Source organism: Cyprinus carpio, chromosome B20 (genome assembly GCF_018340385.1).
Source record: "Cyprinus carpio isolate SPL01 chromosome B20, ASM1834038v1, whole genome shotgun sequence".
In the NCBI taxonomy this organism is placed as follows: Eukaryota; Metazoa; Chordata; class Actinopteri; order Cypriniformes; family Cyprinidae; genus Cyprinus; species Cyprinus carpio.
In genome coordinates this window covers 1,951,359-1,963,932 of record NC_056616.1, presented here as the reverse complement: position 1 = coordinate 1,963,932, position 12,574 = coordinate 1,951,359, and the positions used below count along the sequence as shown (strand labels likewise).

The 12,574-nt window shown below is 35.5% G+C and overlaps 1 protein-coding gene and 1 non-coding gene across 3 annotated transcripts in view; one reads left to right on the top strand and one right to left on the bottom strand.

Moving 5' to 3' along the window:
* The window catches only part of LOC109051600 (cyclin-dependent kinase 19), a 49,628-nt gene extending 45,764 nt beyond the window's left edge, over positions 1-3,864 (top strand). For both annotated transcript variants that reach the window (XM_042746803.1, XM_042746802.1), the window contains exon 13: positions 1,431-3,864. In XM_042746803.1, coding sequence (XP_042602737.1) covers positions 1,431-1,544 — 114 coding nt within the window. In that variant the 3' untranslated portion in view covers positions 1,545-3,864. The remainder of the gene's footprint in view (positions 1-1,430) is intronic.
* An 8,106-nt stretch (positions 3,865-11,970) lies between these two features.
* On the bottom strand, positions 11,971-12,052 carry trnas-cga. Its single transcript has one exon. It is a non-coding gene; the product is annotated as a tRNA-Ser (tRNA).
* Positions 12,053-12,574: the final 522 nt, after the last annotated feature.

Here is a 12,574-nt window from a genome sequence, read left to right as displayed (position 1 = left end):
ACCGAATATTCTTCAGTTTTATGCAAAACAGAAATACGACAAATAGAATATCAGATCTCTGTCATATGGCCAAAAATAAAGGCTTTTTTGCATAGTTGTGTTTGAGACATGAAAACTGTAACAGTGTATCTTACAAGATAACACAATGTAACCTTGCTCTCACTTGAAATGTGTCCCCACATCAAGTCCTTGAATTTGAGGGTATTGGAGCTGGAAAGTCCTTGAAAGGTCCTTGAATTTGAAGTTAATAAAAGTGTGGAAACCCTGCACCCAGCAGACAGTTGAACAGTGTGAGCCTCATATCTCAAGCTTTATGGTCAGATTTTCATCTTCAACCTAAGCAAAAGCTCCACATTTCACCACAGCAGTAACTCAGTGCCTCAGTTCCTATGGTAATATCCTACACAGAGAATAGTCTTTCTTCTTCAGACACCCAGCTGAAAGCACTGCTCGTGTGTTCTAGCACAACCTAGTGTTTAGCCAGAGATAACACCGATACCATTCCAGTGTGAAAATTATGAAAACTTGTCTCAGTCTGACTACTTCTAACACAAAAATCTGAACTTTTTACATTGTTATTGAAGCCACTGAGTAATCATTTATAATGTAAGCAGGAATGTGTAAGTGTATTTAGTATCTAGATATTATAGATATTCCTCCATCAAATGTTTCCTTTACTTGTTTGAAAGACTGACGTTGATGATGAATGTTATACCCGACATTCTGTACCCAACATGATCATTTATAACATAAAGAATGCAATCCAAATTTAATTTAATGGAGCCGCCAACACTTGAAACTCTGTCCGTTTGTTGATTTAAATCTTTTTTTATAAGATAACATTTTATTCAGTGTCATGTTTGTGAATGATGTTTTTTTATGTAGACTATTTTTGCCCCCCCCCAAATAAAAAAATAAAAAAGGCCTATACTGTTTTATTCTTATGCTTAACTTCTATCACATTGTAAGAATGTTTTACAATATATTATTATTATTATTATTATTATTATTATTATAAAAAGGTAAACCACTGCCTGTTCTTAATTTATAGCCAACACAATGCAGTTTCGTATTTTATTCCTTAAAACAAAATAAATAAAACATTGAAATTGCAAAATAAAAGAACCACCAAATCAAGATGTGTAATCAAGAAAAAAATATTTGACAAAATTGTAATCATAAAAATGAATGATATCTAACACATCTCTTGCCATCTCTCATCAAAGCAGTCAGAGAAAAACTCTTGAGTCATTTGAAACACATCAGTGTATAAATGAAATAAATGTTTATCATGTAACAATATACAAGTCAGTTGTGTTCAGTTAGTTACAGGTTAGTGTTCAGCTCAGTATTACAAAAAAACTTGGTCAATGCTTGTTCATGCAAAATACTCTATAACTTCAGTAATTAATTTTCTTTCTTCATTGCAGCACTCCAGTTCGCGGCTAGGCTACCAGAGCAATGTCCAAGGCTCTACCCAGTCGCAAAGCACCATGGGATACTCGTCCTCATCTCAGCACTCTCATCAGTCTCATCGATACTGAGACTCAGATGCATACATAAGCACTTAAAAGAAATATTATCCACAAGCATAAAGCCAGGCAAGTCAGCGTTGTGATTCGAATGAATTGCTGGGTCTGTCCCGTAATATGGCCCCAACATAAACATAAAACCCAAGTTTATTCCCTTACAAAGCCTGCCAAAGCACAACTTTGCAATCCCTTTCTTTCAATCAGAGCTCCTCAAAAGAGCCAGAGCCATAATTGCGTATTTTCCTTAATATCTCAACAGGTTTTCAGTATACTGTATTAAAACTTCCACCAGCTGCAACACCAACCATTCCTAATAACCTGCAGTTTAGCATCTTTATTCATTCTCATTGTACCACCGTTAGACCAAAACAGTCTTAAAATGATCAGCCAAATGCTATCCGGGTCATAGCTACAGATAGAAGTGAGATGAGGTTTGTTACAGTGGGTCATTAAAGCTGGCGTCCCACTGGCCAACTCCAAAAAACTTGCATTTCATCAGGGCAATCAGTTACCAAATCTCACCATTTACAGTGTTGCAGTGACAAGTAATCTTGTCTATCATCACTGCTGCAAGATGTGACGCAGATAATTGATGTACAGTCACGAGGAAACTGATTTTTGTGACTGTCATGCTCAAGGCTGGTTAGGACACAGATCTCAGATTAACTTGAAAGAGACATGAAATAAATTGGATCTGAGGTTGCATTGTTATGACATTGTGTTAGGATGCAGACCCTATGAATGCGTGGGATGCTGTATCTCTCCATCTGGGCCTGATATGTTCATACAACTGGGACACCAGATCTATACTTTGCAGCTATTGCGTTTATTTATTTATTTATTTTTTGACTTTACCACCCATTATTATTGTGGGTTTATCATCTCGAGGCTTTCTGAGATTCCTCCGTTTGACAACCCTGAGACAAATCAAATAGAGATATCTACGGTATATAAGCAATTGTACATAGGAACCAAAATCCCCTTTTATCTGTCTCCCAGTAAAGGGAGCTGCCTGCATGTACGGACAGTCGAGCAGAGACTGGATCTGTGTAACATATGTGTGCATATTTTAAAGACTGAACAAACAGCATCTCTCATAGCTATCATGCACCACTGCATTATTACACACATCTTCTTTTGTTGTGTAAGAACTAGTGTTTTTTTTTTGTTTTGTTTTTTGTAAAGTATACACTCACACAATATTCTTTTCATCCCTTTTTTGCATTAGTTACTATAACAACTAATAAAAATAACATCAGCTATAAAAGAACATGGACATGGTTTACTCTTTCTCTTTTTTGCAGAAGAACATGTTTTAGGATTTTGGTCAGGACTGAAATCCCTAAATCTCTCTCTCTCTGTGTGTGTGTGTGTGTGTGTGTTGTGTGTGTGTGGTGTGTGTGTGTGTGTGTGTGTGTGTGTGTGTGTGTGTGTGTGTGTGTGTGTGTGTGTGTGTGTGATTATCCGGGGCAGCTAGCAGTTGAACTGCTTCTGTGACTGTTATTTCTTGTCTCCTCTTTGTGTTTTATACGCTTTTATAATCTGTTTATTGTTGGTCATTGTTTTGAAGTGCAGTTATTTCTCTGTATTATTTGAGCTCAGTTTGTGGACTGGAGGTGAGAGTTTTTCAAACAAAGGGCAACTGATTCGCTCTTCTGACAAACAATTGGATATCTCATCAAGCAAAGCTGGGGACTTCAGCTGTGTGTATTACAAGTCCTTCCAAGCCGTGTTTGAAACACTGAAACTTCGTGTGTTGCACAGTTGAGCAGACAACTTGGTGGAATATACGAGCTCAAACAGGATTCAAAGGAAATCTTGAAACAGTCTTTTAACATCTCTTGTTTTAAGCTCGGTTTGAAAGACCCTGAAGGATAATGTTTCATGAGAGTGGATGGCAGTCACCCAGCACGAACTGAGACTGACCGCTGATTTCAACCGAAATGTTTGCAGAACAAGTGTAGTGCCATCATACTTCTTGGGTTTCTCTTCTGTCCCATCTTAAGATTCCTTGTTTTTCTGTAATGTGCTTTGTATTTCTGGTAAAAGCAATCAAAAAACAAGTGTTATTGTACTGTTTTTCCACCCCCTGTTGTGGGTTTCTTCTCATATCAAAGTTGTACAGTTGGATCAACATGTTTTTAAAGCCTAGATACTATATAAACAAAGATTTATGATTAAAAAATGAGGTTGTGACATGTGTGACCCCGGAGCACAGAAGCAGTCTTAAGTCACTGGGGTATATTTGTAGCAATAGCCAAAAATACATTGTATGGATCAAAATTATAGATTTTTCTTGTATGCCAAAAATCATTAGGATATTAAGTAAAGATCATGTTCCATGAAGATATTTTGTAAATTTCCTACTGTAAATATATCAAAACTTATTTTTTGATTAGTAATATGCATTGCTAAGAACTTCATTTGGACAACTTTAAAGATGATTTTCTCAGTATTTAGATTTAGATTTTTTTTTTTTTGCACCCTCAGATTGCAGATTTTCAAAAAGTTTTTTTTTCTATGATATATTTTGTTCTTTTTAAAAAACACATATATGTGGAGATTATTTATTCAGCTTTCAGATGATGTATAAATCTCAATTTCGAAAAATTGACCCTTATGACTGGTTTTGTTGTCCAGGGTCACATATAAAGTATAAATATTTCAGATTTGCTCAATGAAATTTAACCAGATTTGTCAGTTTACCAATGTTAATTACATTCTACAAAAGTCTGATTTTTTTGCTTTCTTTTAAGATGTATTTTGATGTATTTTGAACATTCTCAGATGAGACATGGGCAGCTTGTACGCTGCATATCAGAATAAATGTGTGTACTTTGTTTTTCTATCGTATTTTTTTATGTAAATTGTTATGCTAATTATATAATATATGATGACAACTTTTTTATTTTTTTTATTAGAATAGATTTCAAAAAAATTATTATTATCGATAGTGTTCTCAGACTTTTGGACACTGCTGTACAGGTTTATAACATTTCCTGATATTTATACGTGTAGGATACACAGGGGGTGGATTTCTGTGGAGCATCACCAGCCACCGTTGACTGAAATGATGGAATAACATCAGTTTCATATTATGCTGTTATAAGAGGAACTGTTGTACCATGTAGCTGGTGCATATCATATTTGGTGTCATATCTTTAGTTTGATCATGTTTCAACCTCTCTCCTGTTTTATTCAGTTTACCCAAATTTTCAGCAGAATAAACAGAATGCAAATAACAAAATAAATAATGACAAATATATTGTTTCTGTAGATTGTGACATTTACATGTGAATTTACAGTGGTGATAAATTTACTGATTGCAACATCATTTTTCATTTCACTGAGATGTTTTCTAGAGAATGAGACAAAATTGTCTGTGAACAACATAAATTAACATTTAAAGTGAAAACAAAACACCTTTTCTTTGTCATTGGAAACCGATTTTCATCCGGGCATCTCTTTAGCTTAACCTTGCTAGGAGACTTGAGAAGGTCCTTGCGCTTACTTACTGCAGTTAGATTACAAGCTGATTTTCTGAAAAGATGTTCTAGAATTGGCAAATCAGTTTGCATGAATTCATCAGATTGCATTGTCATCATTAACCACAAACAATAACACATTGAGAATACACTGTAAGGGGCACATCTGAAGAGGCTGAGACTGTCCCGGATAAATCAAGACATCTGGTTAACCTAATTACACTCTATGTGGCTCCCACTGTGCACGGGACAGGAACTTTCATACATGCCCCGCTATAAAAACCTGTTGAAACCAGCCTACTCTTATTTCCTGATATTACAAGCTAGTGTCTCGCAGTCTGATCAGCTAAAAAGTGCCCAGAACTCCTAAAACCAGTCAAGGGACCGTGCTGGGGTATATCTTATATATATTTATAATCTTTTATGCAACAACAAAAGAGAAAGAAAAGAAAACATTTAGTTGTGCTACAGTGTAGAAGGGAGCTCAAAGACCAACACTTTCTTAAGAACAGACACTTAAAAAAAAAAAAAAAAAAAAAAAAAAAAAAAACAATTGTATTATGGAATCACTGAAGGCATTCATGTTTTTGTGTTTTTTTTTTTTTTTTTTACATTATTTTGAAATTAACAGACTGTAAATGAAATTGTGTGTGTGTGTGTATAACAGATTATATGTATATGAGAAACACTGTTTAAGAGTGTTATTCATAAATAATGCTGTATTAATGATTAAAAACATATTTGGCTTCAGTTTGTCATATAACTAAATATAAGATTAGTATTATCACTAAATGTCCTTTAAATCCTTTGAATAGTTGCCTCACTCTTTCTTTCCTGCTGTGAAAGACTGCACTGTACATATACACACTGATGTAAATCTGTGTTGCTATTAGAAGCAGTAAACTTCACTAAACTCCTCTATCAAGGCTGCAGCAGTGTTGGTTACTAGATGTTCTCCTGCTTATAGTGGTGAATGTAGGCCAGATTCACAGTCTGATTCACTTTTGGGTGGCTATACAGGCAATAAAGTTGAGAATTGTCCAACCTGAAGAAATCAACAGCTTTCCCAGATATATGGCTCTGTTTAAATGTACTGATATTGGTTGGTTTGGTTGGTTTTTATCAGTTTTTTTTTTCTTGTTTTTCTTTTTTTTCAATTTTTACAGTCCACGTCAAGTATGGAAAATTGCCTTATTAATTTATGAAATAATTACTATATTTGTATGGATTATTTTATGTGGATCTGAGATTGTTTTTCCCTGCTCTTTGCGGCTCCATCAGAACCGACCCATTGGTTCAGAGGTTTGGCGTGTCCCATTACAAGCTGCTTTCAGTTTGTATAAATTTATATTTCAGAAATAAGTGCTTATGTCACTCTCTTTGTAAACTTTTTAATCGGAAGCATCTCACATCATGTAAATGATTTTTTTTTTTTTTTTTTTTTTTGCCCAATTAATTTTTGTATTATTTTCAGTACATGTGTTTTGTTATTTGATTTATGATTGGTTTATAAGACAGAAATCAACTCGACGATTTGCAGTCATAATCTGATGGCTTTGAAGAAGCCATACACATATTATTGTCCAGTTAATTCTTCCTCTTACAGTGATAGTGTTTTCTGAAAAGGCTTTGGTGAATGTTTGTTTATACTTGAGTTTATACAACATTTAAAATGATTGCCATGTTGTTATATGTTGCACTGTTAATGCTGAATTATTTAGTGGTAAAGTATTCATTATGAATATTTTATTGACGTTTTGTTTAGTTTTGTTTATGTGTATGTGTTCACTACACATATGGCATTTATAATACAGAAATAAGAGAATAAACTTACATGCATTTATATGATAAAGACCTCTATGTCTGCAGATTTGTCCTCTGATGAAACAGTGCATGTGTTTTTTTTTTTTTTTCTTTCCAAACCCTGAACTTTTTACACGTTCATAAATTTATCCTGCTGGCTTGCTTTTTTATAATGCCTCCCCATGTACTCGTTTCCTTAGCAACAAAAAGGCACACAACACATTTATACTGCCTGATTTTAATTGTTTCATTGTACAAATAACATGTTATATGAGTATATATTTATTTGATTTCCTATATTGTAATAAAATCCATTTTGCTTCATGCAAGTTTTCTATATGTATTCATTAAACTTTATGAAAATAGTCACCCAATTATATTATGTGCTGTGTGCATGACAGGTTCACACTCAGCCCGGTCAGCAGAGAATTAGATTTTCCATAACACATTGTAATAATATTATATAATATTTTGGACATGTAAAGCAGCCTATTTCTATTGTAATTAAGTTATAGTAGCTGAAAAATATTTAAAGTGAAACCTGTTGTAGATTAATAGTGTGGGCTGCCAGTGCTAAGGGGCCAACGTTTTGCCAGTGAGCAAACTCTCAGCCCGCTGGGGGCCCTTAGACTAGCCCTAAGTGGGCCCGTAAAGGGCCGGTGCAGGCTTGTTTGCACAGATTGGCCATCCGCTGCACTGATTTCTAAATATCGGCATCAGCATTGGCCAGTGAAAAATTGTTTTGCCACTTTTGCACTTGTTATTAACGTATTTTGAATGCAAAAGGCACTTTATTTTTTTTCAAAAAAAAATTGTGTTGATTTGTTATGCATGCTTATTAAAAACAAGTTTTGTAATAACCAACTGTTCAGGACCTTTGACATTGATGAAAATTCAGATTTGGACCTTTGAATGTAGACTTTGAGAACCCCTGACGTAAATGATGTGTTTAAAGTCATCAAGTAGTTTGCATCATTGGATGTTCCTGCCAGTCTTCTAACATTTATATCATAAATTATATCATTAAATTAATTAAATTTTTATATCAACATCTAGAATTCAGTCTTTGATTTGATTGGCCATCTCAATCATTTTGACCAAGAGTCTCCAAACTCTGTTCTGGTGTGCCGGTGTCCTGCAGAGTTTAGCTCCAACCCTAATTAAACACAGCTGAAGCAGCTAATCAAGGTCTTACTAGAAACTTCCAGGCAGGTGTGTTGATGGAAGTGAGTGAGTTAGTGAGTGCTGCTATTAGACCACTGAGGCAGACCAGGCTAAAAAAAATACCTTTTTGTCATCCTAACAACATACAGAGCATAGCTCAACGGAGCGCAGCAGAAAACAGAGTATCAAATAAAGAATATATCAAACACTGGGGATTTCTCATTCGCTATGTCTACTGATATGGTGTTAATTTAGATTGCATATTTATAGCCAGGAGGGTAAAAAGGGACATGGTAGCATAGGCAGAAGATGACCCAACTCCAGAGTAAAGGTCCTTGCACACTGAGTCCGAAATTTTTATATGCGTTTTTTTCGTATTCTTCACCCTTTCCCATCAAAATGCTTGCTATGGATGTGAAAATGCAGAAAATTGAACCTGGTCCGAATATTTTTATGACGGACGAAAGTTTTGGAGGCAGTGTGTAAATGTGATTGACACAACGTGAGGTTGTATTTATTTTTTAATGTCCGAAAATTTCATGAATTTTGGAATCAGTGTACAATTACCTTAAGGCTAAAAGTAGCAGGGGTGGCAGATCAATCCTAATATCGATAGTACTATCAATACCAACGCCGCTATTGGTATAATCGGATCAATACCAGCATCATGAGATTGATACTTTAGTTTAGGTTTCTCTTTTCTTTACTACATTGCTCCTGCTTCATCAAAGAGTAGACATGTTTTGCTGTGTTCGAAATGCCATGCTATTAACCAGAATCTGCTAAATATAACTCAAGTACACTGAAACCAGTACAGAAGCTGTGTTTGCAATGGCATACTACCATACAACTCCTACTATATTGCGGTATGCTATGTGAATAGTATGTGAATTCTCTGTATGCATGTAGTTCCTGGATTACCTGCTACATTTGCTGAAATTTGATGTATGCATGATCTGAAGACACTGCATGGGATACGCAATGCGCTCCATGTGACGTTTCATCTTCAAACACATGAGTGAACTGGAGGTGGGGAATAGTTGTAGTAAATTAGCTCAAAAGGAAAATGTATATAAATAATTACAATTAATTATGATTAATTATGATTATTTATATGAACTGCCAGTAGTAACTGTAGCAGAATTAAATTGGCATCAACTAATCTGTTCGTCCAGGGAACATTCAGCTTAATTTCATATCAACTCTAAGAAAGGATATTTCGTGGCCACAGAAAATACTTTCAATAGTATTAATGCATCAGAGCATGTAGCGAGGATCAAAATCGTAAAGGGACATTGATTTGCAAGTTAGAATCAGAAACTCATGTAATTTGTGCACAAGAGTTTATTTATTAATTAATACTAACAAAATTGTTTGTCTAACAAACAAAAAAAAAAAATATCTCTTATAGGGGAAGGGGAGGGTGAATGAGATTTGATGGATGAAACCATCAGGAAAAACAGAAAATTAAGCTATGAAAAAAATCAGTTAACCACCTAGTGAAACCATCACTGCCGTTTATAACAGGGTCTATAGCATACTAAACCTCTGTTTCGTTTAGTTAAATGTACGATACTTGCATTGCTTTAGCCTGGAACGAGCATCGGGATGCAGTCTCGGATGAAAGTCTTGATGGTTTGGAGGTTCGGTGGTGTAGGAGTCGCGATCACGTTCTTCTGGGTTTGAAGAGTGATGAATTCCAAAGATGTTCTGACTCAATGGTGACTGGAAGAGAGACATCAGCTGAGATCCTGGCACAAACTTAGGGTGTCCTTAGAAGCATTCTAGCTCACATCCTCGTCTTCTCAGAATCTAACAGAACCGCAGACTTGGGGTGGTTTTTAAGACTCTCAGCTCAGCATCTTCTCCTGGAATTCCTGAATCTAAAAGAACCCCCTTGATCTGGTGATCAGTGATCTATAAAGCGTGACAATGTCACACCCCCTCAGGATTTGAGTGAGCCGGTGAGAAAGTGTACCTTCTAAGGGAAAGTTTATGACCCTTTATCCTCAGGCATATGTTTTGCATATGGTCTTTGATTGGATGTTGATGAAGATTCTTAAAGATTCTGGTAACACTAATATATATACCTTCCATACGTACCAACATATAACATAAATGGATGTCAATGCAGTCAAAAGATACCAAACATGGCATACCTGTGACCTCTGTTAACAATAGTACGCAATTCTAAAATGTTCATTTAAAAGAGTTTGTATCAATACATAAGCGAAACACTATAAGAGGGAAAATAATGAGGTGGGGAAATTGGGTGTGCCACATTCCTCCGGGATCATCGAGCCACTTGTTCCAGATTCATCTGCTCTGAATATGTGTCACAGTGAGTCATTATTACTTTGGTTCCTGTTATTTCTGTCCTGTTCTATTCTATTAATAATTATTTGGCAGCGGCTATTTCAAGTAAAAATAGCATATTTTCTACACTAAGTGCAAATAGTGATGGATGCTATTTACACTGCTATTTATACTACTTATTGCAAATAGTGGCAATTATCTGCACCTCAGTATTGTAATCAATTATAAAACAGTATGCAATAATAGCGTATTAACCCTTTAAAGCGTACGATCACTCTAGGCGGGTCCCTGGAGCGTATGATCACACCGCTGTGATTAGAACCTTCAGTGCCTCACATGATCAACTGTTTGTATATCCTGTAACTGAAAGGTATACCAGAACCTTTGCATATGGCAAATACATGGTAAATTTACAAATTGCAGTTTGTACATAATTTATAAAGATCTGCAAATGATATGTAACACATTTACAAGTGATGAATAGATTTCACTTCAGATTAGGGGATGCAGAAAGCTTTGTAAATGATTTATTCATGCGTTTACACATCATCTATAACAGGTGTTGAACACTTTGTAGTGTGTACTGCAGTGTAAGTGCTGACTGGTGAGGGTCTTCTCTGACACACATGGAGTCTTTAACTCTGTGCACCTGATGTGAGCTTCAGTGGAAGGGGTTCACTTCATCACTAGATCCACACACTCCACACAGAACACAAGTCTGTGCTGATGAGTGAAAGGATTTAACACAAGCCACTGGAATCACCTGACTAAGGCATTTATAAATGTTTATCCACTTCAAAACATATGAATTACTCTTCTTAAAAATAGTGCTTTAGCATACCTGCATGTTTGTGCTTTTGAACACAGACGGGCTTACAACTTCGTCAATAAATCACATACTGATCATTTACTATTGGTGTATTCATCATTTGTTCATGATTAACAATTGTTTATTGAGATAATTATACAAAACAATTTTGAAATACTTTAATGATTTATAAGTGATAAATAATGTATCAACTAATAACTTATAAACCATCTACTAATGATCAGTTTGATTTTTCATGATTTGAACTTTTTTTTTAGATAACTTACAACACATTTGTAAATCGTTAGCATAACACTCATTAATCATTTATGAACATATAGTCATGTTTTGTAAATGATTCATTCATCATTAACTAATAACTTATAAGTGACTTATAACTGAATTAATAAAACATTACTAAAATGTTAACTTATCAATTATTAATCATTTATGAATGTATAGTCATGTTTTGTAAATGATTCGTTCATTATTACCTAATAATTTATAAACGACTTATAACAGAACGTTATTATAAAGTGTTTCAAACTTTTTTCTTAAGAATGTTTCGTAAATCTGACCCCAGGTGTGCCAAGCAAGGGAGATGCACAAAAACACAAGGCGCTGTGGGTCCCCTCGAGGAGGAACAAACACCCCTCTAGTAGTGAGTCAGCAGCAGAGCTGAAAAGTCTGATGCTCTACCGACTGAGCTATCCGGGCTCTTGTGCTGTACAGGCCTCTTACATTTTATATAACAGCAGTATCCCCACAAACTGCTGAGCAGAAGCCTCCAAGAAATTACAGCAGAGAAAGCAAACGCTTTTGGAAGGCACTGAAAACTAAAGAGAGAAGGAAAAAACCCTTCCGTAGTCGGCAGGGTTCGAACCTGCGCGGGGATACCCCAATGGATTTCGAGTCCATCGCCTTAACCTCTCGGCCACGACTACACCTGGCAGTAGCTAGCCAGATCTCTTGGCTGCAGGCAAGCAAGACAGAATGCCACCGTGTTTCAGACACAAATTCCAGCTGAAGGATGAGGTGGCAAAAATTAGCCTGATGTCCCCGTTGCTCGATGGCAAAAGGCTGCCGTAACCCAGATTTGAACTGGGGTTGTTGCAGCCACGGATTCATGAAAATCGTCTTCATAAACGAGCCTAGTCAATTCTTAAGATAAATTCCACAAAGTTCGTAAGTATGTTCTTAAGTCCAGTTCTTGAAAAATTCTCAAATATGTTCTTAAGAACATTTTAGTTTTTTCTTAAGAATAAAAAAATGAAAGTCTTTATCTGACTTAATACATGACTGAAGACACACTGATAAACTAACACTTAAAGGATTGTCTGTTTGAGTTCACAAGTTTCCTTAAGAAAAATCTTAAGGAAAAAGAAGAAGAAGAAGAATTGTTTTTTCGAATTCAAAATATTCTTTTTTTTTTACGTTAAAAAATAAGAAGAAATTGGCAGTTAAGA